This window comes from Loxodonta africana, chromosome 2 (genome assembly GCF_030014295.1).
Source record: "Loxodonta africana isolate mLoxAfr1 chromosome 2, mLoxAfr1.hap2, whole genome shotgun sequence".
Taxonomy (NCBI): domain Eukaryota; kingdom Metazoa; phylum Chordata; class Mammalia; order Proboscidea; family Elephantidae; genus Loxodonta; species Loxodonta africana.
In genome coordinates, this window is record NC_087343.1 from 78,926,093 (window position 1) to 78,952,290 (window position 26,198).

The 26,198-nt window shown below is 45.4% G+C and overlaps 1 protein-coding gene across 3 annotated transcripts; it reads right to left on the minus strand.

Moving 5' to 3' along the window:
- Positions 1-10,008: 10,008 nt before the first annotated feature.
- Positions 10,009-25,559, minus strand: ENC1 (ectodermal-neural cortex 1). 3 transcript variants are annotated; one of them, XM_023545543.2, is made up of 3 exons: positions 25,474-25,559; positions 19,009-20,817; positions 10,009-14,231 (listed from the first exon to the last, which is right to left on the minus strand). In XM_023545543.2, exon 2 carries the CDS (start codon positions 20,802-20,804, stop codon positions 19,035-19,037), a length of 1,770 nt encoding a protein of 589 aa, XP_023401311.1. In that variant the 5' UTR covers positions 20,805-20,817; positions 25,474-25,559; the 3' UTR covers positions 10,009-14,231; positions 19,009-19,034. The 3 variants fall into 3 exon arrangements, with proteins under 3 accessions (XP_023401311.1, XP_023401310.1, XP_003408147.1); XM_023545542.2 differs by lacking the exon at positions 25,474-25,559 and adding an exon at positions 21,499-24,323; XM_003408099.4 differs by lacking the exon at positions 25,474-25,559 and adding an exon at positions 24,418-24,861 and having other exon boundaries at positions 10,010-14,231.
- Positions 25,560-26,198: the final 639 nt, after the last annotated feature.

Below are 26,198 nucleotides of genomic sequence, written 5' to 3' on the forward strand. Positions count from 1 at the left end.
CCACGGAAAACTAGTTTTCTGTGAAATGTTTCCAAAAGCCAGTCCCCCAGTGCTATGGTATGGAAAGAGGTAGAAAAAGAGGGACTTCATCACTCCAGCTCTCAAAGGGTGGACAAATTATTTGCACTCACCCTTCAGGTATTAAGAACAATTGGTCTAGGCATATAACCACTTTGTCCAGTTTCATCAGCTTGCTTTTGGCTGCTGACTCGTGACTTTTATGGAGATGATATGGAATGGTGTGATTTCTGTGCAATTAATTAATTAATGTTTTTCAACCAGTGGGAGAAAAAGTTAGTACTTCTTAGACGCACGTAGGGAGTCCTTGGGTGTCACAAATGGTTAAGTGTTCAACTATCATCTTATAAGGTTGGCTGTTCAAGCCCACCCAGAGGTGCCTCAGAAGACACCTAGGAATCTGCTTCGGAAAGGTTACAGCCTTGAAAACCCTATGGAGCAGCTCTACTCTGAACATGTGGGGTCACCATGAGTCAGAATCAACTCGACAGCAGCTAACTATAATAACATCAGAAGCATATAAGCTTTCAAGATTTGTTAGATATAAATGGCATAGCCAAGGATTTACCTTGGTTCACAGTTTTCAAAAGCTGATAGTTTAAAGTAGTATCTCCCAGTAGCAAGCTAACATGTTCTCGTCATTTTTCATTTGGGCACTTGGGGTATTTTTGTGGACCCTCCCATCATAGGTACCATGTACAAACCCAAGCTCCATCTGCAAAAATATTTCTTCTAATCTCCTGGAAAACATTTCCATTGGGAACAATGGCTATCACGTCAAATAGCAAGTGGAATATTTATCAATATTTAAATAAGTACAGTTTCATGCACGGCATTATAAAGTGAATAGTCCAAGTTCCTTAGCTATTTTAATTTTGGTAAAAAAGAAGTTTGAAATTATTTTTATCAAACTGAAACATGAAAACTCTCCAGCCAAATTTTTCTGGATTTAAAAAATGTACTCTTCATCATCTGTCATTTCTCCTTCAATTCAATTCTGAGGATGAATTTGCAAGAAGGCATGCGGCTGACAGTCATTCTGTTTTAGCTCCTCAATAATATTTCAACTGGATGAAGAACAACAACTTGATGAAGCTTAACTGCATCTCTCTCTTTTAACATTTCAGCAAAAGGGGCTCTTAGAGGAAGTCACTTCGTAACTCTCAAATTATGAATAACTTTATAAGATAGGCCCCAAATTTTGATTTTTTTTTTCTGTGACTAATATTGTTTCTTCTCCACCTTCCTTAATTCTTTTAAGTGAATCACAGGGACAGTTGAAGTGTGAAAACAATGTGTCAGCTTATTAATGAGCTTTAATTGTCACCAAAGAAAATTAAGCATAGGCTGAGAGTCAGGGTTCAAGGCCAGCTGTAAATCCGGGACTGCTAATTCGCCATTACCCTATGATATCAGGAGAGTTTTATCTTTCTTGTAAAAAGAGGAGTCAGAGAAAACTGTTCAGGCAGAACCTGTGAGGAGCACTGAAAAAGAACTCTTAGAGACTGAATTGTGTCTGCCAAAAAGATACGTTGAAGTCCCAAGCCCTGGTGTCTGTGAACATAACCTTGTTTGGGAATAGGGTCTTTGAAGATGGTATCGATTAACAGGAGGTCATACTGGAGTAGGGTGTGTCCTAATCCCATAAAACCAAAACCAAACTCATTGCCACGAAGTTAATTCCCACTCACAGCAACCATATAGGACAAAGTAGAGTTGCCTCATAGGGTTTCCAAGGCTGTAAATGCTTACGGAAGCAAATTGCCACATCTTTCTTTTGTGGAATGGCTAGTGGGCTCGAACCACTGATCTTTTGGTTAGCAACCGAGCACTTAATCACTGCACTACCAGGGCTTCTTCCCATCTTCCCATCTAAATGGTATCCTTATAAAAAAGGAGAGACACAGAGAGACAGACAGATGAAGGACTGATGCCATGTGAAGATGTATCTACTTGTCAAGGAACTCCTGGGGCTACCATAAACTCAGAGAGACAACAGAGGATCTTCCCCTAGAGCCTTGGAGAGAACATGGCCCTGACAACACCCTGAATGTGGGCTTCTAGCCTCCAGAACTGTGAAAGAATAAATTTCTCTTGCTTAAAGCCACTCACTTTGTGGCACGTTGGTAAGGCAGCCCTAGAAAGCTAATACAGGTACCTTGCTAGAGACAGGATTATACCTCTGGCTGGTTGGACTCCAGTTCAGGAACTATTTTCAGTTGTCTCCTACCCTGTTCAAGTCTGACCGAGGAGCCCTGATGCAGGACGAAACTGCAGCCTGCAATGCCTCAGACTCAAGCTCTCAGACCCTGGCTGATAGAGTCTAGCTATTGGTGTCAATTTGTAGTCTTCTCCAAGGCCTTGTCCTTTGGTCACCTTCCAAAACCATATACAAGAAACAGAAAACTGACCTTGAAGAAAGATACTTGCTGGGGGCTAGGTTATACAATAACTGAAGGTAACCAGTGTGGGCTTCCTGCTGCATTCAAAGAAAGGAGGTCCTTGCAGATGCATTCAATCAACATTATTTTCCCCCAAGTAACATTATAGAAGTTTGTGGGGCGGGGGGAGCAGGGGGGCAGGGAACTGGAGGAGAAATAACTACCAAACTCAGTGTGTTCTGAATCTATTTCATAGCAATGTGCAAAGGTCCCCATTGGAAAATTTCAAATAGGTGTAATAGTCATGCTTTTAAAACAATCAGAAAGTGCTGTGCCATGAAGCTATTATAGAACCACGTTATTTTTAAATGCACATTAAATGATTCCCAAATCCTTTTATTTAAAACCCCCAGATAAAAGGAGTAGTTTATTCTCAAAGAAACCAAGACTACTTCTTCCTCAGAGACTAAGCAGTGAGAGCTGGTGAGGCATTAGCAAATAGCCCATCAGAGGTAGAAAGAAAAATAATGGTTTTGTTTTTGTTAAATACGTAGAAGTGACATTACCTTTATGGCTCTGTTATAGACAGTCGCGGGGTGATTGCTACTACTAGTAACCGGAGTGCTCTAATGGTATATTAGGTCATTTATGGGGCAGAGTTGGGACTAGTTTTTGCCCAGGTGACATGTATCAAAATGAAGTAAGCGGATGTTATAGATCCCGAAATCAGCGCCAAGTTTTCATGAGTTGTTAGATGCTGAGATGCTCTGAAAATTCTGCCTAAAATTGCAGCTTAGTTGTGAACAGAGCAATCATATAACTATGCTCAATGGATTGTGACAAATGCTATGAAGTTTTAACAAACATTTAGTCATCTCCCCGAATATAAAAAGGAAGTGAAGAAACTATCCCTCTGGAAGTGGGATGTGAGAGCCAGGCCAATGGGCGGATTTCACCTCTCTAAAAACCTGCCCTCAGCTGTGACTCAACCTGCCTTGCACACACACGAAACCATAGAGCAATGAGGATGAGATGATAGGTAGTCAGTGGTTGCAATCCTAGTCTTCAGTTGTAACCCTCCTGTTAGTCTGAGTCTGCCAAGCAGCAGACACAAAGATAGGATTAGAAGTGCAAAAGATTTATAAGAAGAAACACCTGGGAAAAGAGCCAAGGAAGGCAGGGAGAGCTTTTAGACTGCAGTGCAGGCCTGACCACTGTGAAGGAGAAGGGGAAGGATAGAGAACACTTTCTAAACACTCATTTTTCCGGTTTGGCAGTGGGGCTCCTGTGTCGGGTATGAGCTGCTACTAGTACTCTGCCTCTCTTACTTAACCTTTCTTGCAGGTTCTGTTCAGTGCCACCATTTACAGAAGCTAATTTCTATGCCCATCATAGACTCTCTGATAGCTACAGCCCTCCTGTGAGCAAGGGTGTTCATGGGGTAGGCTAAACCTGGAAAGGGGAGGGAGGGGTAGATCTTCTCTCTTTATCTCTGACTTTTGCTCTCTCTGCTCCCCACTGAGAGCTAGTTTCCAGGTGCAGTTACAGCAGCCCCTTCCCACGTCAAGGGCAGCTCCTTTCCTCCGGTTCTGGGTGCAGGGCAGGGAATCACTTCCACATGGCTTTTCTAGCCATGATCTTGTAACTACCACAAAATGATTGACTGGGCCACAATCTTGCAACTCATTCTGCTGCTGTCAAATCAACTCCAACTCATAGTGACCCTACAGGACAGAGTAGAACTGCCCCATAGAGTTTCTAAGGAGTGCCTGACGGACTCGAACTGTCAACCTTTATGGTTAGCAGCCATAGCTCTTAACCACTACGCCACCAGGGTTTCCCAGTCTTGCAAGGGATTGGTCAATTTACTACACAAATAATGAATTGAGCCGCTTGTGGTCCATCCAGGGTATTGGTTGGTTTTGCCTCCTGCTAGGGCTTATATAGGGGCCAATCCCATAGAGGATTGGAGAACCTGACTACCATCAAGAACAGTCTGGAGTGGACCACACCCTTTGGACTCGGGGTCCCTGTGCTGAGAATCTCCTAGACCCAGAAGAGAGAGGTGTCACGCTGAAGATGGAGAGCGGCAGTTGCAGTAGGTTTGCCAGCTCACAGAGAGAGGGTCGAGCACATTTGGGGGGGTGGTCTACCGGTAGAGCTGGGTGCCTCTGGACAGGCCCAGTGGAGCTAAAAGAGCTGTAACACTTGTCCGAATAGGGCAGAGCCTCGAGTGGGCCCCATGCAACATCCCCTACCCCAGGCAACACTACAGAAGCCGTGTGGGCCCTTGAGTAGCACAGGCCCAGATAGCATGTTGGTAAGCAGAGGAAGCAGTGACATGAAGACAGTAGCTGACCTGGACCACGGCGCGCCTGCCCAGCGACCTAAGAATGGATGTGAGTAATTTGGGGAAGGTAAGCAATTCCGTTTTGAGAATCTGTTGTTATTGTTTACTGATGGCTTTTTTATAAAAAAAATAATTGTGGCTTTCCCTTTGTCAGCAATGTATAAGTGTCTTGTGTGTCCAGCTCAATCACAGATGAACGTAGCCCCTATAGAATGGTTGATACCCTTGACTTGTAAACTTTCACTTAAAGCACAATAAAAATTATTTAAAAAAAAAAAAAAAAAAGAATGGTTGATACCAGTAGGTCTGCATGCCTCATTCCTGGCAGCCTTATGGCTGTCTGGGATTTTGAGGCACAGCCTGTCTGCAGGTGCAATGCAGACAGACAGGCATGTACTGAGATAGCACCTACAAGTGCTGTCAGAGAGGCAAAGGGAAGAATCGTGGCCATCCCTGGACCTCAGGGTAGGATCTGCTAATGAGAGCTCATCACTCAGCCTTGAGTAACTCCCTGAACGTCGAATGTCAGAGTACAGCCATGCCAATCTAGAGACTACAGGACCCCAGGGTTCTCTGCCTTTGGAAGTGACTCTTAGAGGACAGGAACAGCTGAGAGCGCCATTCTGGAGGTTTTACAGGTAGCCCCTGCCCTATACCCATCCTCCTCACAGCCTTCTCTCTGGTTTGCTGGAAGCAAAGGGTACTCACAGTGTCTCCCCGCTCCCCTCATCATGCCTCCATACCAATACAACACCCCACCCCATCTTACCACCTCTCCAACCCTAAGGTGTCCCAAGACTGGGAGGCGCCTCCTCACAAAAAGTCCAAGGAGCGGGGGCATAGGAAGGTAACTAATGCCCAGGCACAATCTCTAAGTTGCCCCCTCCACCCCCACCCCTCCCCCACCCCTCGCCCACCCTGCATTTCAAGAATAGACCTCCATAGATGCAATGCGGCAGCAGAAATACCTTCCCCTCTGTGGTCCAGCTGCCTCAGTCAGGCACCTTTCATATTTTGGCACCTCAAAATGTCATTCTGCACCTTGTCTGGTGCCCCCTTGGACTTGTGCCCTGGAGGCAAGTGCCCTCCTCACCGCCCCCCCGCCATGCCTCTGCTGAGGAGCCCTGCCCTAGCCCAGGCCAGCAAGGCAAACCCACTGTTGTACAAGCGAAATGCTCTGCTTCCTCCTAGCTATCTTTAATCAGCTCAAGCAGAACTGTTTGAAAGAGCCATTGTTCTGCTCAAACAGTTTAGTTTAGCTCTCTTGAACATTTCTACATTTCCGCCCATGATTACTGCCCATCCCGAATGTTTTTTTAATCATTTTTTCCCCAGGAAATAAACGAATGAAAAAATGAATTTCTAGTCTCATATGGACATTTGTACTGTTAGCTTTCTGCCCCTAAGAAATACCTGAAGAGGAAAATTAAAACATATTCCATAGAAAAAAATTATGATAAGAAGTAAATTTCAAACACTAAATACTGCAGAGGGGAAAAAAAAGCAGATATGTCAATTTATGAATCAGCATTTACATTGTGAGTGCAGATATTCACCTATCGGTATTTGCCAGAATACAGACTGTTAGGAACTTACGAGTGAGTTGGTTCTGACAGAGTACGTTGTATGTTGGTTGCTTGGAATGTGGGACACATATCCTCCCAGCAGCAAGGTTATAATTGGTGGTTGGGTTCCCGGTTAGCCAACATGACCCAATTTTCTGAGCCTACACTGGTGCCGGCCTGATTCTGAGACCCAGGAGGAGAGGAAGAGTTTTTTTCTCTTTCCAGCACATGGAGTCCGCCCACGGGTAAGATTCTGAAGCAAAATTTGGCCTTTCTCATTCTTCTCCTACCTGCTACTACCACCTCTGTGGGCCCTCTAACTCCTAATGGTCTCACACATACCTCAGCCCTGGAGGCCCACTCCGGAGACCCCCCCACCCGCCCACCATGCAGCTGGTCAAGATTCCCCACCCCCACCTTTTCAGATTGCCTTGATTGACGTGAATGTGTGAATGACTAATAGGCCCCAAAATGTACCTCAGGTATTTCTATTTTGATAATGGGCACTGGTTGACCCCTCAATCTCATACAGGAGGACTTTCAGGGAGATATATTATTCACCAAGGGATAAAGTAAAGGTAAGGTACAGGGCCCTGAGTGAGACGAAATGACACAATAGCCGCAACAAGGGGCTCAAATATGCCAAAGATCATGAACATGGTGCAGGACTGGGCAACGTTTCGCTCTGTGATATTACACATAGGTCACCAGGAGTTGGAGCTGACTCAGTGGCAACTAACAACAACAACACAAAGGGAATGACAATGCCCTGGACATATTCCCCTGCGGGTCTTTTCTGAGAGTACAAATTATTTTAGTATTCCAAGATTCATTCCCTCAAAATGGTTCTCCTGGCAACAATGCCTCTACCAGAATGTATGTGGGTGGATGAGTGGGGCAGGTGTGTTTGCAATTTAGAGCTTGCTTACACATTTTTTTATACATTAGTCATAGGTCCCTGGGTGGTGCAAATGGTTTGTGCTTGGTTACTAACCAAAAGGATGGCAGTTTGAATCCACTCAGCAGCTCTGCAGAAGAAAGGCCTGGCAACCTACTTCATTAAGATTAACTTGTTGCCATCGAGTCGATTCTGACTCATAGTGACCCTATAGGACAGAAGAGAGCTGCCCCATAGGGTTTCCAAGGCTGTAATCTTTACGGAAGCAGACTGCCGCATCTTCCTCCTGCAGAGCGGCTGGTGGGTTCCAACGGCTCAGCTTTCAGTTAGCAGCTGAATACTTAATCACGGCACCACCAGGGCTCCTTTCATAAGATTACCACCACTGAAAACCCTATGGAGTGCAGTTCTGCTCTGACACATGTGGGGTCGCCATGAGTCTGAATCAACTTGACAGCAATGGGTTATATATTATTTAAAACCTCAGAACAGAGACATTTTAGTTCTCACTTTGCAGGTGCCTAGTTTGTGTCCACCAAGAGACTGATTTTGTTTTCATTGTGGTTACAGTGTTAGCGTATCTTTGGGGAGGAAAAAAAAAAAAAACTTCTCAACTTTCCTAGGTTATCCAATAAACACTCCCAGCACCATCTAAAAAGTGGTGTAAAATGACTTTCTGTAACAAAACAAATCATCTGATAACACAAGAAAAGGATTAGTGAGAGACTTTGCTGAAATTCCAACTGCCTTCCCCTCTGCCACAGTCCCCCATCTTTGTGGAGATAAAGATTATGGTTGCCAAGGAAACAGGACCAGACAGAGAAAGACAGAAACTTTGTCTCATTTGGTTTCCCCAGGACGCACAAAGCAAGTAGAGCTGTAAGCAGAGCTGGGTGAGATTATAATAGTTAGTAGATTCATAATTTACTTAGTCAAATTGCTTTTAATTCATAGTCATGCCTCATGTACATTTTTCCCCCTCTGAAAGTTAGGTCTTGTACCTAGTTGTCTAATGCCTGACAAATAACAGAGCTTTAAAATTCATTGTCTATGATTAAACTCAAATGCAGGACAGATGGCTTGTCTGAGTATGTGTCAGACAGGGAAAGCACTTAAGATTTGTGACAGGCAAGACCAGGAATTAACTGCGAAGTTTTTGCATTTATTCATACTTGCATGTGCACAGTGAAAATGGCTATAAAACTTATTAATGTGTTCTCACTTTATTCGGAATATTCTTATACAAAGCAACTGCCCTCCTTTTGGCAAACCAGACACCCTAATCTCAACGTCATGAACTCAAAAATCCGTTTTTCTCCAGCTGTATGTATTCTGTACATTTCATTTTACTCAGACATTGAGGATGAAGACAGCATTCTTTTGAAAATATGGCTTACCAAAACCTACAATTTGATCCCCACTTTATTTTTTATAAACATTTATATTGAGATATTTGATTATTTTTTTGAACGACCATTTGTCAATAGGCACTTTACATACAGAAAGGAACACAAAGCAGAGGGGTGCAGCTTAACGAATAGTCATCAAGTGTAGCCAACACCCAGGGCCCCCATTTTTTAAAAAATTCTCCGTAATCTTCAGAAACTCCTTCTCAAAGACCCTTCCATTTGCTTCTTCAGTTCTCGTTTCCAGGGGTGGGGCTCACCCACCGCACGCCCTCTCAGGCCATCTCCTAAAGTCAAGTCCTGCAGGACACAAGGATCCAGGCAGCCTAGTCTTTCAGGTGGGCTTAGCCTGTGACTCACCTTCCTCCACAGTCCTGAACCAAAACGAGCAGCTCAGAGTGCTCTCTGAGTCCGTAAAGACTCTCTGAGCCTGTTTCCACAAAGATTAAAACCAAAAAAGCCAAACCTGTTGCCATCAAGTCCATTGCGACTCACAGCGACCCTATCGGAGAGTAGAAGTGCCCCAGAGGATTTCCAAGGCTGTAACCTTTATGGAAGCAGACTGCCGCATCTCTATCCCTCGGAGTGGCTGGTGGGTTCAAACTGCTAACCTCTTGGTTACGAGCCGAGAGCGCTTACCACCACCCAGGGCTCCTATATGCAGTGGGTACTATATGCCAGGCACTGAGTTGAGTGCTTCCTCTTAAATGTATTACCTTATTAAATCTTTCTATTTGATAACCTACCAGTTGCTGTTGAGCTGACTTTGACTTCAGCTCACGGAGACCCCACGTGTGGGGTTTCATTGGCTTGTTTCGTCAGGCGTATACCACCAGGCCTTTCTTCCGTGGTACCTCTGGGTGGGCTCAAACTTCCAACCTTTCAGTTAGCAGCCAAACGCTTTACCCATCTGCACCACCCAGGGACTCCTTGTATTTGACAGAACATATCAATCATTCCCATTTTGCTGGTGGAGGAACTAAGTACCAGAAATGTTAAGAAATCTTTCTATATGTGACTAAATTGTTGTGAGGATTAAATGAAATGATTTTAAACCACATCCTTAGCATAATCCCCAGCCTACGGGAATCACCCAATAGCTGGGACTACTATTTAAAATGACTCCTTGATTATCCGATATAGCAGACACTGTGTAGTTGCCTATTTAACATCTAGTCTCCCTTTTTTGGGTGGGGACCCTTTCCTTCTCAGGAAAAAAAAAAAAAATCACATTATTGCTTGGGGCAACAATGTGCCCAGTTAAAGCACTTCCCCTCCCCAGTCTCCCTTATTTTTTGTTTTTTATGACCTAGGTCTGGTCAATGAGAATTAATCTCCCCAATTTTTTTTTTTTTTATTACTGTCCTGTGAAAAATGGAGCATTTGGTCTGGCATATGCCTTTTCCCTTTTGCCTGTCTTCATCCTTGCTCTCTGGAAAGTAGATGTGATGCCTGGAGATACGGCTGCCATCTTGCAAGCATGAGGAACAGAGGCCCATTCCCAGGATGGCAAAGCTAGGAAGTCAGAAGAGCCCTGGACCACTGATGGCCTTGTAGGGTGCTGTGCCAGTCCTGGGCTGCTGGTCTCCAGACATTTCCTCAATGAAGCCACTGTGGTCAGATTTCTATTACATGCAGCTGAAGGCAACCACCATTTTGGATGATCCTACTATTCTCTCAATGAAAATTCAGAATTTAAAATATCTTCTTTATGCTAAGGAACTGTGGTGGTGTACTGGTTAAGTGCTCAGCTGCTAACCAGAAGGTAAGCAGTTCAAACCTACCAGTCGCTCTGAGGGAGAAAGATGTGGTGGTCTGCTTCTGTAAAGATTACAGCCTTGGAAACCCTATGGGGCACTTCTACTCTGTCCTATAGTGTCGCTATGAGTTAAAATCACCTCGATGGCAATGGGTTTGGGTTTTCCTTTATGCTAATCTGTCTATATATCCTTAGATGGTAAGGATGAGACCTGTTCACAATCATCTCTATATAAAATATTCTCAACCCTTCTGAGGATTAACATCAAAACTTAGTTTCTAAGCATTCAAGCCCTCTGTTGGCTCCTAACTGCTAACTTTCCTTTCCACCCTATCATACATGTGGTGTTGTCAACAAGATTTCTATGGGTCATCAACATTGTGCACTGGCAATCTGAGGACTCAGACACTTGTTCTGAAAGGCTTGGCTCCAGACCAGCCTCGCCCAGCATGGAATGGAATGATCCTTCTGTAAAAACTGAGGCATCTGCTCTGGCATCTTGGTCAAAGTCCAAAGGCCATAATTGCATTCTGCTATTTGTGAGCTCTCCTAGAGTTCCAATTAGGTAGTATTCATTTGCTATCCAAAAAAAAGATTATGCCCAACATTGCACTGCACGCTAAAACAATGAGGGGTCCTTCGCAAGTGATGAAGGCGCATCTCATCAAGACACGAGGCAATCACAAGGTGGGTTCGGGAGGTTTCATTTGGCCTCATACTGAGCCCGCTTAAGTCAGCGTACAAATTGGAAGAAGCTAAGTGTACCTGAGGGGTTAAACTCGTGGTTTCCCATGCCATAACATGGAAATAATATGCATATATTCTGACTTTAAATGATTTTTCAAGTCAGCAGATGAAAAAAGACTGAATTCCAGCCCCAATTCTAACACCTTTTGTCAAAACATAAGCCACATTAGTAATACGAAAATTAAATTCCTTCTAATATAACATATGTTGTCTGAGGACCACATGCTATGTGGCTTTTATAGTTTATGAATTCTTCATTGAAAGATAATTATGAGGAATTTTAAGAAACTGGAGCCTCCATGAAATTCTATGAATAACCCATAAATGAGGTATTTTCCCTTGCTTAAAAAAATATCCTAAAAGGTCGAAAAAATTTGATTATTTAACTTGTAAAATTAATCAGTGTATGTAGCTAAATGGTGAAAACGCATTCAGACAATATTTGAAATATCCTTCAATTAAATAGAAAGACTGTTCTCGATGCCTAAAATTGTCGTATTCAAATGAAGAACCACACACAATGAAGAGAAAATCTCTAATAATTTATTGACCTTCAGTTTCACATTGTGAAAAAAAAAAGTTTTACAAAACTTCAAAAGCGTAGTCGTAGCAAGCAAGTACATATGAACACGAACATTTTACTTCTTCCACTTACACAGTTTTGTACATGGACCACATATTCAATAGCCAAGGAAGGGATATTAATTCAGCTCTAATCACTCTTATTCAGACAGGTGTCAAGCCCAGAGAAAAGGGGCTACACAATTATACCAGAAGTGGAAGGCTGCCCTTTGTTATCCGTTTCTACAGCAACCAGCCCACAAAATGAGAAGAACCTTCTCTGTCTTATGCCAAGGTTTTTGTGTGCACTGTGCTGTGAATTGTATTTGCTTCAAAGTGTGGGACGTTTCACAGGGTGAGAATGGTCAAGTAGTGAGCCCAAATGCCTACATCAATTCAAAGAGCCAGAGTCCAGAAAGTTCCCTGCGGGCTGGGGGCCCACCCTTAGCGCGGCTCCCTCTGGCTCACACACAGTAATTAATAGACCATTCAAGGACAGACCACAACTCTGAACCAGCTGCAGAAAATTCATCCTGCTTTCAGAAGCCATGCAGTGACACACACATCTCTGCTGATTTGCATCATAAACTACAGAGCTGTAACTGCTACAATATAAAGACACTGACTATGCCACCAGGACAATGAGATATTTGCATTGCTTAGAACATATCCAGGAATGAGAGACTGACTGTTGGAAAGTATTGGGATTCTTTTATTCCAACGGCTCATTTATTTTGGTCCAAGTATAACCCACTTATTCATGGCATGGACAGAGAGTGTTATTCATGTACAATTAGTCTAAAGTATTCAGGTGGAAAGAAATGTTAAGGATTTATCTGTCATTAGACAATGCAAACACACTCACGATATAAAAGGTTATCAGCCTTAAAGCCTATTTTCTAAAAATACAGTAATGTGAGAAACATCGACAAAAGCAGTGCGAGTTGCAAACTTTGGTCTTCCCCAGACACCTTTGGGGAAGCACTTTTTGAGTCTAGCACTAATACCTATCACGGCACGTGTTTAGTAAACAAGCACTCAAACTAGCAAAGAACATATTCACAACTAACTCCCAACTAGATCGGAAAACCTCTCAGTGGGGGCAACTGCCTACAATTCTTTGGTGTCTTGTGGCCAAATGTGCCACTTACATGCACCAAAGTGTTCTTTGAGACTTACCTAAAGGAGAGCACTATGTAGACATTGTACCAATGTGAATATCGTCTTGGTAAGCTTCTAACACTCGCTGAATGGTATGGTAAGAATACAGAATAGTGAGTCCAGGCCAAGCAAATCTGGTCAATGAATTAATTTGCATCTGTGATATTTCAGTTTTTCCCCTTTAACAGTGGTTATGGCGAAGCATTCTCATACTGTAATAAATAAATAAATAAACTTTGGACAGTGCCCCTGCCTGTGCCCTATATACAGAGCTACTTGATAAAAATTTCCAGGATTTCAGGATATTGCTACAAAAACAAACAAAAACGGTAAAGCAGTTTGGTCCTTTCCAAATTTCAGTAGCTGAGACCGAATGAGGTGAACCAGACAGGAGGGAGATGGGCAGAAGGAAGTCTCCTCTCACCCCGCCAGCCATCAGCATAAGCAGACCCCATGACACCCCATTCAAAGTTGGTAAGTCTAAGAAAACTAATCACAGTTCCTCTGCCTTTAGGATGCAATTCAAATTTGTCTAACCCTTTCCTGTCTTAACATTTAAAAAAAAAACCCACCCACCCCGAGCCCACCCTCCAGTTATACTCTAAATTGTAACATGAAAACTTTTCATTTCTGTGCAGCTAAGCACACCCCGACCGCCACAAAATGTGCAAAACATACAACCATTCACACATGTCCACACACGTGAAGACAACTATAGCATTGTTTCAGCATGCAGGCATCAAACAATAAATAGCTAAATTTATAACAAGTTTCCTACCAGCCAAGATAAAGTTTAAAGTCACTTATAAATAATAAAGAACATCTACCAACAATCCCCCCATTGTTCAGGAACCTTCCTGGGGAGCACAACCCCTTATAGATGAAGGTGGAGTCCATGCGGTCCTCATTCTCCAGCCAGCTTCTCTCCTCACTCCACAGTTGGGCTTTGAATCTGACCAGCCTCCAGCGGCAGCTGGTGGAGAGGCTTCAAGCTCACTCCGCTGAGAGAGGTGACAACCATTTCAAATTTTACACATAAATGGTGGAACCCATGGAAATCAAATGCTGAATATGGTACAGCAAGGGAAAAGATCTGGCTTTTCTCTCTCTTTGAGGGGCTGATTAACGCTGACATTAATCCACAATTACAAGACAAGCACTAGATCACAGGTTTGTTCATTCATATTTAAACCATGTGCGACTTGCACTGAACATCCCACCCCTCCCCCGCCCCTCTTCCTTCATATCCAGTTAGAGCATTTACAAGGTGCAGCGGATTTTATTCATCTCGTCGCAACTTCTTCTCCTTTTTCTTTTCTTTCTTTTTGTTAAATTTGGCTTCTCCAAAGTAGAAATCTCATATTGTCTTACCAAGTGATAGTGAGCTAAAATAGAAGTAAAAAAAAAAATAAATAAAGCATGAAGGATTTGTATAATACCATAGTTTTAAGATTTTTGTTAGCAGCCCCAAAATTATTTAAAAAAAAAAAAAATTAAGCTCAGGACAGAGCTGAGCAATAGTACATGTCCTTAAATGTACACACACGTGCATGTATGTGTGCACGTGACTGGCCTATACAAGAACAATGATGGCCGAAGAAGGACTCCCACTTCTCTTCTAAACACTCAAGTGCTCAAATGCAAGCCCATATGTTTACGTGCTATTATGAGTTACTATCATCTGTGCCCAATATTCACAAGGACTAATTCCTCTCCACGGTTAACCAAAGCCACTGTAAGGCCACCACTGTTGTTGTGTGCTGTCAAGTCAATTCCGACTCATAGCAACCCTATAGGACAAAGTAGAGCTGCCCCATAGGGTTTCCAAGGATCGGCTGGTGGATTCAAACTGCTGACTTTTTTATTAGTGGCCTGAGCTCTTAACAATTTCACCACCAGGACTCCAAGGCCATCACTAAAAACCCAACCCATTGCCACTGAATGGATTCTGACTCATAGCAACCCTATAGAGGCCATCAATAAGGGGGTCAAAAGAGGGAGATTTCTGTGCAAACCCTCCTCGACCCATTTACCATAAAGGGCTCCAATTCATCATATAAATTCATCATATAGAAGGTCATATATAATCCCCCTATTTAAATGCATCTCTGCTATCCTCTGTGGCAGAAATCAGTCTCGCTTTCTTTCCATGACAACATACCAGTCATCAACAACCCAAGGCTGATGTTCATCCTCAAAGTTCATCAGTCCACACTTCGGAGACAATGGCTCTGGCATGCCAGGGTTGTCATCTACAGTCTCTACTGACATGGAGCGTGGATATAACTACAGTACCAGAGCCACAAAGCCTGCACAGTCACGGGAACCAGAGTTTCCTCAAACACTACCCACCTTTCCCATGTCTCTCCTTCTGATTTGATAGAAGGAAATTTCACAGAGGGCTTTTGTCTTTTGAAACACTTACCTTTCTGTTCATGAAACACATTTCCAGCCTTAGTGTAAGAATCTGCACCCCTACTGCTATAACCCTAAGTATATTAAAAAAAAAAAAAAAAAAACCCATTGCCTTCAAGTCGATTCCCACTCACACTGACCCTACAGGACAGAGTAGAACTGCCCCCAGGGTTTCTGAGGAGTGGCTGGAGCACTCAAACTGCTGACCTTCTGACTGGGAGTCGAGCTCTTAACCACTGCACCACCAGGGCCCCAACCCTATGTTGAAGGGAATTCAGGAGGGAGGATTCGTTACTCGCACTGAATTCTTCTGGCTTTTGTGTGTTCACAAGTCTGATTCATTTCGTTACCTTCTTGTGGCTGTTTCGTAACAGTGATTCCAGCTTCCGTGGCATTCCTTAGACTACAGTGTCATCCTTCCCACCCCCACCTCCCGGTAATGTATACACCAAGATTATACCAAAAGAATGTATCGTGTAATAATACACAATTTCAAGCTGTTGCATATTCAAACCGAAGAAGAAAAATCTAAAAGGGAAGAAACAAACCAAATGAAAACCCAAGTGCTGGCAAGTTGGGGCCACATGTAACCATGAAAATGGAGGATAATTGAAATTAATCTCCTTTTTGTTCCTCCCACCCACTGATAAAGCAGCGGGAACAGTTAAAATCTCCTTGGTGAATGAGCTTTCAGACCTAGGAAAGCTCCGGGTTAACACTATTAATTCAGTTAACATATACATTTGGAGAGCAAAGGGGTTTGTCCCCGGGAGGTTTCTGCAGCTTAGCACTGGCACCTACTCTCCCCACCTCTTTTAAGTCATTTCATCCAGCTTAAATGTTTTAATGCTTTTTTATATGTAGTAAACTTCAGAAATTTAAACCAACATCTTCTCTGGCAGACACAGAAAAAGTGGCTTTGATCAGGCACTTCGTCGCCCTTTAAATGCAACAAACCTGGCCCTGTGAAATGTAGTTTTTATGTGCTCACCTCTCTCGCTGGCAGCACCTAGTTGTTTCACATAGAACCTAACACTTTATTTGGTCTGTATCCCAAGGACCGGAAGTGTGTGATTAGGTTCAAATACCCAGGATGGGATAAACTCAAATGTTTGCTAACACACTCGCTCTGGGGGGAAAAAGAGGTACCAAAAATGACATAGTGAGGGAACAAGTATATCCTAGTCAAAGAAACCTCATTTTCCTACCACGCTGATTCCACTGCTCTGTCTCAGGGCAAGTGAAGGTCTAAACTGAAAGGAGGAAGAAAACTAAGAGTGTTGAATATTTAATATATGCCAGGCACTGAGCTAGGTATTTTCACTGTTTTTTCCCCCCTTTACCAATTCTACCAAGTCTGAATTGGGACAGATCTTAGGGGAAACAGAGTTCACACCACTCATTTGACAGCGGAGCAGTCTGAAGTACAAAAAGGTCCAGAGTCAACAGCTTAGAACTGGAATGCACATGTGGGTCTGTCTCCTTTCTGTCTCAATTTCCTTACCTTGCTCCAAGGATGCCAGCCGGTCTACCAGTTATCATTCCGACATACTTGCCACCATTAATGGCAGTTTTTATGGCTCCGCTGTGCACATACAGTCAGTTCTGGCCTAACACCCAACTTGATCTGCTGTTAATCGATGCTTTTGCCTAGGAGGTTCTTTAAACCTGCTCTGGAGGTGAATCATGCATTCATATCACAAATGAAATGACCACTTCCCAAGCATTTGTTTATTCAGGATTACAGAGATGCCAGCAAGACTGCAAAAACCAGTTGGGTGTGTCACTGTTAGCCCGGTCGCTCCCCAGAGGACATTTCTGACTGTTCCTTCTCCTTTGAAGAGGAGTTCAGTCCAAGAAAACATTTGCTAACTGTAACAGGCTGGAGGAGATAACTGAAGGCATGAAAAACAGAGGAAGATTAAATTGTAAACAAGGCCAATTTTAACGGTGTTTTAAAATGAGCTGTAAGAGGTGGGGAAAGAAAAGACAAATGAGATGAACCCCCCTTCTGGCTAGCCTAACTACCCTGAGATTTCCTCTTTCAAGTATCCTTCAAAGGTGTGAGGCATGCTGGGGGAAACAGAGCCCCAAGTTTCCAAGTACTGAGTTAGTTTTCATTGTGGTTCCTCCAAAGCGGAAAGTTTTTTATTTTTTCCTCATTATTAGTCGTTAAGACCGTGAATCACCAAAACAAATCAACAAGTCTGTGTGTTCTGTGCCACACTCACCCATGTTTACGTGATTCCCGGGGCAAATCCTAAGATGCTAACGCCAGCTGGGCAGTCATCAAGCAGTGTGCCTGGTGAAGAACAGTGAACTGCGCAGGCCTATTCATTATTTGAGCCAAGAGTATTATATACTCTTAAGTACGTAAGACAACCATTATGTACTCAGATAGATGACACAGAAACACAACTTTTGTTAGCCCTCACAATAGGGTCAGCCAGACTGATTAACTCTGAAAGGCTGTAGTTAGGGTGGTTGAGGTGGCTGTGGTGTATCCTCCCATCAGACACATTTATACAAGGCAGGTGCAACCTTTTATAAGTTCAGGCCTAGATTCTACTCTAAAGTTAACAACTGTCCTAAAGAGGGCTATTTTTTAAGGAAAAAAAAATTTTAAAAAGCTACTAAATGAGTTTTGAGAAGGTAAGCTAGGAATGAATTTAAGCATTCAATTGTTTAAAACCTTCTTCATCCCAAAATGGACTCCCTGAGGGCGCAAATGCTGAAGTGCTGGGCTACCAACCAAAAGGCTGGCAGCTGGACTTGGGAGAAAGGCCTGAGAATCTACTTCCAAAAGCTCACAGCCTTGAAAACCCTATGGAGCACAGCTCTACTCTAGAACACATAGGGTTACCATGAGTCACAGTCAACTCAATGGCAACCGGTTTGTTTGTTTTCATTCCAAAAGAGACTGATGAGGTTAAATTTGAATATTAACAAAGTGCTTCTTGAGATGACACTAATATGAAGCCCAAGTTTATTTAAGTGGCAGTTTGGCATGATGATCAAATGCTTACCTTCTGGAGCCAGACTGCTTGGGTTCAAATCTTACTGTCTCTGCCACTAAGCTCTATGACCTCGGGCCATCTACCTAGTCTCTGTGTGCATCAGGTTCTCCATCTATGAAATGGGGCTTGTGATAATCTCTTACAAGGTTGTTGTGAGGATCAAATGAGATGACCCATGGCACAGTTCCAGGCACACAGTGATGGCTGAATTAACACTGCTCAGGGTTCGTTAGAATCACCTGAAAAACTTTCTAAAAATACCGATGCCTGGGCTCCACCCCAATAACCCTGGTTGTGTAGTGGTTAAGTGCTTGACTGCTAACCAAAGGGCTGGCAGTTTGAATCCGCCAGGCGCTCCTTGGAAACTCTGTGGGACAGTTCTACTCTGTCCTGTGGGATCAGTATGAGTTAGAATCGACAGCAACAGGTTTTTTTTTTGGGGGGGGGAGGTGGCCACCTCAGACCAAGTGAAACCAATTCTCTGGAATGGGTTGTCTTTGAAAGATTCTGAGGGCCATGGGGGCGGAGAACCACTGGCTTATGTTACGGTGAAAGAGGGGTTACAGTTTGGTTAATACAAGCACTTCAGTTCTGGGGTACAACGTCTTTTATTTTTACAGTTTTTGGAGTGCTTCTGTAGTAAAGGCTACGGGGATATGCCTCACTCCCCATACTGAACTCCACACAAGCAAATTATATGCACACTTCGACCTCAGCTAAGCGGACTTACCTCATACTATTTAAGATGCACTGCACTTAAGATGGCAGATGTTTCCAGGTGCTGACAAATGCAGTAGGAATCAGCGAGTATGGGACCGTGGTTATGCTGTTCCACACATCTAAGGTTGGGTCATAGCAGTCCAATGTTTTGCATCGTTGAATGCCAAAGTAGCCTCCAACCACGTAGAGCTTGTTTCCAGAGGCCACAGCATGGCAGCTCATGCGCTTTGCTGTCACGTCTCCTACCTTGGTCCACTGGTAAGTCTCACTGTTGAATTTGTAAGCAGAGCAGGCGGAGAACTCTGTATCTCCCCCCATAATAAAAATCTGGTTACCCAGCACGGCTGCTGCTGTGTAACGCCAGGGCTGGGGGCAGGTGGCTGGTACCGTCCACCTGTTTTCACACTGATCATAACACTGAACCTTGGGGAGCTTGTCATGACTGACGCTGGTACCTCCAAAAGCAAACAACTTGAGTTTGGCACTCACTACCGCGGCATTGCTAACGCCTTCTCGGAGTGGGGCCACCATGGTCCATTTGTTGGTTGTGGGGTCATACTGTTCTACTTGCTTTAGAGAGACTGAGGGGGAGGCTGGGAGGCAGCCAGTTGCGGCCGTGTGCCCCCCAACCACATACAGGCAGTGCTTAAGTTCAGCAGAGCCGTGGCCAAACCTGGCCACCAGCATGGGGGCAGCTTTGGACCACTCCTCATGCAGGGTATCATAAACCCAGACATCTTTTGAGACGCCATTTTCTGATCCCCGCCCTCCAGTAATGTATACTTTGCAGCCAATTGCACATGCACTAAACTCTTTTCTTGGGCTGGGGATGTCGGCCTTGGGGATGATTTCTTTGGCCTTCTGGTCTACCAGGTACAGTTTGTCACACATGAAAGTCTGTCCACCCAGCAGGAAGAGGGCATGGCCGGTTTTCCGAGGGCGGGCGCACAGGCTGGTCACCACCCCGTCATTCTGCAGGATTTTCAATTTGCACCTGATGGCCTCTTCCACAATCTCCTTGCTCTTTCTCTGCTTGGTGATGAGTTCCTCCATGGCTACATTCTCCATGAGATAGATGGCAGGCAGGAGAGCCAGCCTCACTGTCTGCAGCAGTTCCGGGAGGTAGCAGTAGCGCTTCTTCAGGTCATAGCTGATCCAGTTAATTGCAGACTCATACACAAGCCTTTCATCTTCGGTCTCCAGCTCTTCGCTGGACAAGAGCTGCACCACCATGTCCTGGGGCAGCTGGAGGAAATCTTCGTTTTTTCTGATGGTTTGGAAGTTGCTGAGACACATCCTCCAGGCGAGTTCGTACAGCTTGGTGCACTGGTGGGCGTCAGACAGCAGCAGCATCCCCAGGCAGTTGGTGGGATGGAGGTTCTTCTCCAGGAACTCCGCGCACGCATCCCGTATGTCTTGAAACTCCAGCATGTCACCGGCTTCTAGGAGCGATTCTGCGTTTTCTTCATTGATGATGACCCGGGAGGAGTACGCGTAGTCAAGCAGCAGCTCCAAGACTTCTGGATGGATGGAGTTGTCGAAGTTGACTTCGTTGTCCTGGCTCTCCTTCAGGCCACCACTGAACATGGCTTCAAAATAGCGGCTGCACGCAGCCAGCACGGCCCGGTGGCAGGGGAAGGTCCGGTTTCCGGCATGGAGAAGGACATCGGTGAAGAGGCGCTGTTGGCGCAGAAGGTTCAAGTGCGTGAGAACACTGTCAGCATAGGAGGACTTGTGAAACAGGTAGATGTTGATGGAGCCAGTGCTGGCCCTGGACTTGCGGTTCTCATGCACACTGACTGACATTTTGTTTCCACTCCTAAAAAACAAAACCAAACAAAAGCATTCAACTTGATGCTCCTGAGGTTCAGGACAGAAGAACAAAAGCAACAATCATTTTGTACAAAGCAAACAGGACGCTTTGCTGTGAAGCTCTGCGGCCTGCTGCTTTGAAGAGTATATGGCCGTTCCAGTACAAAGCCAGAGACAATTACCTATAAGGAAAGGCATTCATTTTGACACTGGTGAGCTATTTGAATTATACACTGTTTAAAAAAAAAAAAAAATCCCTGCTCAAAGCAGGTTCATCTTGGAAAACCTGATCGCCAGCTTTCAGGATACTGAAGTCCTTGAGAACATAAGTCAGCAAAAGACAAGAGGGACAAGGTCTCATTCTCACACCTCCCTGTCCTAGGCCAGCTGATTCACTGCGGGTCACCTAAAAGGCCAGGCCTCCTACTCTCATAATGCCAGGATGGGCACCTGCTTTCACGCCCTGTGCAACATAAAGCTGTGTGTCAAACAAACACCTACTAATTAATTCCATTAAGAATTCCTTTGGTAAGAGTCCGTCTCCCTGGGTGTTCAGTAAATGGGAAATGTCAGATTAAAATCATAGGCTGAGGCTACTCTTCCAACAATCAGACCTTTCTGTAAATGTTATAGATCATTTCTAACTCCACAGCTTTACCACTATGGAGTTCTAGAACGTAAACATTACCATATATTGGTCAGCAGGCTTTAGTGATAACCACAGGATGGATGGTGGCCCAATCACCACCACTCTTTCTTGCTCTGGACAGCTTCTAAAACGAGGCTGTGGGCACACAAAAAAAAGCAAGAATGTTTTGAGTAGCATACTAATGGATGCCGTTTCTCTGTTCTTCCTGCTTTATTTCAATTCTTCGAAAACCAGTTGCAAGAACAAAGGAGCTATCCACCCCTCTCTTTTGCTTAAATGGTCCACTGCCTGGACTGTTCTCGTATATCTGCAAATGCTGGTACCTGCGTATGAGGAGTTCAAAGCTCAAACACTGCTTTACTAAAGTTAAAAAATATATACGCATACACACATATGTATATATACACGTGTATGCATAATATACTTGGCCTACTACATTTGTTAAATTAGGGCCACCCCAGAATTTTCTGACTAAAATGCTTTCTTCAATAAATAAAATGAAATTATACCAAAATCTAGTGCTATTTTTTTATTTTCTTCGGTAAAGAAACTACAAGGTAAAAATACAGGAAATGTCACCCTTACCTTTCCCTATCGTTTATCTTCAAAAACTGAACCTCAGGTCCTTTTTACACTACCCCTCTGTTACTCCAAAGGAATAAAGCCCTCAAAAGCCAGCCTGTCAAGTAAGTTGTTTATCCCAGAAGTGGAAACTACATGGATACAGTATCTGTTCCAATCCCAGAACAGCCAGTCCTCATAACGGAGCTGAAACTGATGGCCTCAGTGTTTCCTTTAGCATCCGGATATGTATTATTTGATTTATATTCTAGACATGTTAATAAACACAACTGAGTGATTAACCACAAATTCTTGCGCTAAGATACCAAACTGCACTTCTCTTGATCAGCCTTGGCAGACACAGAAAATAACAAAGGTGAGTGCTTTACATGGCTCTGACACACTGCCACATAACATTAGGTGATACAGCTTGTTTACTTTAATTTTTAGAATGTAACTTCTCATTATGAGTAAACACAGCTTACTGCAAGAAGGCAAACAAGAAAGTCCTCCAGCTCTGGCATTTGGAAAGCTTTACAAAGCACCCCGGTATGCTTGAGTCTCTCCACAGTGACTTGGGATATGAAAAATGGTTAGGAATCAAACATGGTCCCCATCTCAAACTAAGCCTCCACTGCCAAGTTCATTTCAATCCATGATCAATATTCCAGTGAATGACCTGTACAAACCGAAGTGAATGTACCAGGCTTCCAAAGAGTTAAGACGTGTATTAGCATCCCTCATGTTCCATCACTGTAGCTGTCATTTTCATTAATGCATCCAGTAGTATGTTCTTTGAGAAAGGTTTAAAAGCTAAACCTCAAAAGACTGTATAAATACTCCAATGCCCAACACAGAAACTTAACAAAACCTTGAAATGAGTAGCTATGCAAGTTTGGTGTTTCCAAGCAACCTCAAAAGCTGCATCCTGTTAGGCTAATAGTAAATGTAGCTCTGTTGGAAGAATGGGGCTCTGCTGCAACCAGGTGCGCAAGTACCAAAGTGCTTGCGCATTGAGCTAGCATCACCCTGCCGCCCAGGACACATTTGACTTGGGGCAGAAGAAAGCAGCATTCACAACCAGACCTACCCTTAAGAAAATGTTTGTTTAGAAGACTTTAGGAATAGGAATAGGAACTATCTGCATCTCTCTGCATTTTCCAGATTGGCACATAAAGCCAGAAGGAAGGACCTAGCCTGTCATCTTGGATACCATCCAGACAGAAACCGTGCCACAATTGAAATCTAACATTCTTGCAGTGATGTTTGATTAAAATAAAAGGTAAACTTAGAGACCCATGGAAAACGACTTGCTTTCAAATCGTGCAAACATCAAAACATCAGCAGAGACCATTTACGCAGTCACTAAAAAAATGAATCATCCTCTGGCATTTTTTAAGCCCCCAGAGAAATAATATTTGCATGCCAAGTAAGTGGCTGAGAAAATGCACACGTATACTTAACGTGTGACTACAAAGAAGACCCTGGAAAAGGCTATTATCGTCAACATCAAAAGTGTGCCTAGTTACAGTAACTTCAGTTCACTTAATGCTCCTTACACACGCCCTCTGCCTCCAATACTTAAGCATCCCATCGCGTCCCTTCAATATTCACTCTGATCTCAATTCGAAAAAGAAACTCGACAAATTTTCTATGGCATTTACATTATTTACGACAATGGAACAATATTATAAGGATCTTAACAAGAAAAGCATTTTCCCATACAGTCCACTTGCAACATGCTGGCCATGCCTGCGAGGGCAACAGCAAATTACATGTCGAACAAGTTCAATGTTTCACCTCCACACCGCCCACCAATCACTATCCTTTGAAATTAATAGTGTTACACTACAGGCCAAATACTTGCATGAGAAGAAACTAGTTTTTCAGAACCATGTTTCATTCACTACTTACAGACATTTCACCGCATGAACGTGCCCGTCCGTGGGGTGTGAGCGTAGCCCCAACCCTCCCTCGAGCCGGCTAGGGTGCAACGTGGGCCACGAAACCCAGAGCGCTCGGCCCTGGAGGCTGCGGGGAGCGAGGCAGCGCGACAAACACCCACAGGGAAGCGCTGCTTTCGGCGGAGCAAAGAAGCTGATCTTACACTGCCTGCGTTCCTCGTTCCCCCCGCAGCTTGCCCCGGCGCTGCGCTGCCAAAGGGAGCCCTGTCGGCCCCTCCGGCGATGCCCGGCTCCTGCTTCCTGTGGAAGGGCAGCGGCGTGCACCCAGGTCTCTGCACCAGCAAGGGCTTCCCCCAACACGCAGCTCGCGGCTCCTGGGCGCCCGCACACCCCATGCGAGCACACCCCTCGCGAACACACCCCCGCAGCTCAAGCAGCCCCTGCAAAGCCCGCCGCTCCGGCAACAGGTCCGGAGCAGTGGGGAGAAACTTACAGCGGTGGCAGCTGGCCTCCGCGCACAGCCGGCTTGTTCTGGCCTCGGCGACCGGCGCAGGGAGGCGACGAAGTCGGCGTCTCAGACCCGGGGAGCGGCAGCGACTGCGGAAGGAGCGCGCATGGGGCGCCGGCCGGATAGAGGACCGCTCTGGGGACGCTAGCTCGCGGGGCCGCCCACTGCTGGCGGTTCGCCTCGGCCTCGCGGTCCCCGCTCCACGGACCCTGTGCCCGCGACCCGCGACCCGCGAAGCGTCTCCCGGATCTTAACTCGGGAGGGTAGAGCGAGCTTGCGGCAGCAGCCGCCCGGAAAGGAAGCGGGCTGTGTGCTCTGGGGAGGGAGCTAGAAAGCGCCGTGCGCGCCGGCGGCCGCCTGGCGTCTGGGCTCGATCCCAGCGGCACCGCCGTGAGCCTACCGCTCTCTGGCTGCCCGAGCAGTCTGCGCCGGGCCGCCGTGCGCCCGGCTATAAACGCCGCGGGGGCAGCGGCGGCGGGGAGGGGAGAGAGGAGGGGAGAAGAAGGGAGGGAAAGGAGGGAGGGGGCGCGTATGCAAACAGAGTGACACCGGGGGAGGGAGGAAGCGCATTAGCGGGGCAGGAGGAGGAGGAGGAGGAAAGGAGATGGGGAAGAGCGTGTCGGGGGAGTTAATCGAGAGAGGAAGTGGGGAGGGGGAAAGGGGGCTGCGTAGAAGTGGAGAAAGACAAAGCGGACGCGGTGTCTCGGCCACTAGCAGCTGCAAACCCTCTGGGACGGCGAATAAACCAAGTTGTTTTGGGTCGGAGTGTCTGTGCCTCTCTGGGCCAGCCCGGTTAATGGCTAGCCCCAGAGCTGAGGGACTCAACGCAGGGGAGCGCAACCTGGGGCTGTGCGTTCAGCGCGGCCAGAGCCGGCGACCTACTCCAGAAAGGGTGATGAGGGGAGAACTGGGTGTCTGCGGCACGCGCCCTGGACGCGCACAACCCACCCGTAGGGCACCCGGAGGAGGGACAGTGGCGAGGGAAGGGGCACAAGTTTGGACACTCCGGGGACACTGCAGGTTGGGTAAGACGGGACTTACGGTTTCTAGCTGGCAGGGGGCCAGACAGACTTGCGCCCCAGGCGTTTTACATGGGTCCTCCCTCCCCTCCCCCCTCGCGCCTCGCCCCCGGCGGGTGCAGCACCCGGAGCCGGACTCTGCCCCTACGCCGCCCCGAGCACCAGCAGCCCCGGCATGGTCCCGTGGGACGCGCACCACGTGCTTCGCAGCCAATCGCCTTGGTCGCATGATTCAAAGCGATCTCCTCAAAGGAGTGGCCTCACCGCCTCTTTCCATAGCAATAATGCCTGAGTCCTCTCAGGCTGGATCTTTCCCATATTTTATTGCTCTGTGGTGTTACTCTGGAGTTCAGTACAAAAAAAAAAAAAAGGCCCAGCACGCATGTTTAAAGCGCCGCCGGCCTGCCAAGAGGAAGGAAGGCAACTCAAAAATAATCTCGCTCGGCGATAACCATTTACGAATTCCATTTTTTATCTGTGCAGTTAGGACTCGTATTTCCACTGGGAGTTAAAACGCCTGTTTGCTTTTTCTTCAGTATTTGCAATAAAGCGTATGAATGAACCATGGAGATTACCGGTCCAACCCCCTCCTTTTACAGTTGAGGAAACTGAAGTCCAGGGAGATGTGAATTGCCTGGCTCCTGGCCACGCAGCAGTTTAGCAGTGGCCCAGCCCTGGAGCTCGAGTGAGGCTGCCGCATCGGAGTTTTCTCTGACCTCTATCCGAGCTTTCTTTAAAACTCTTGGT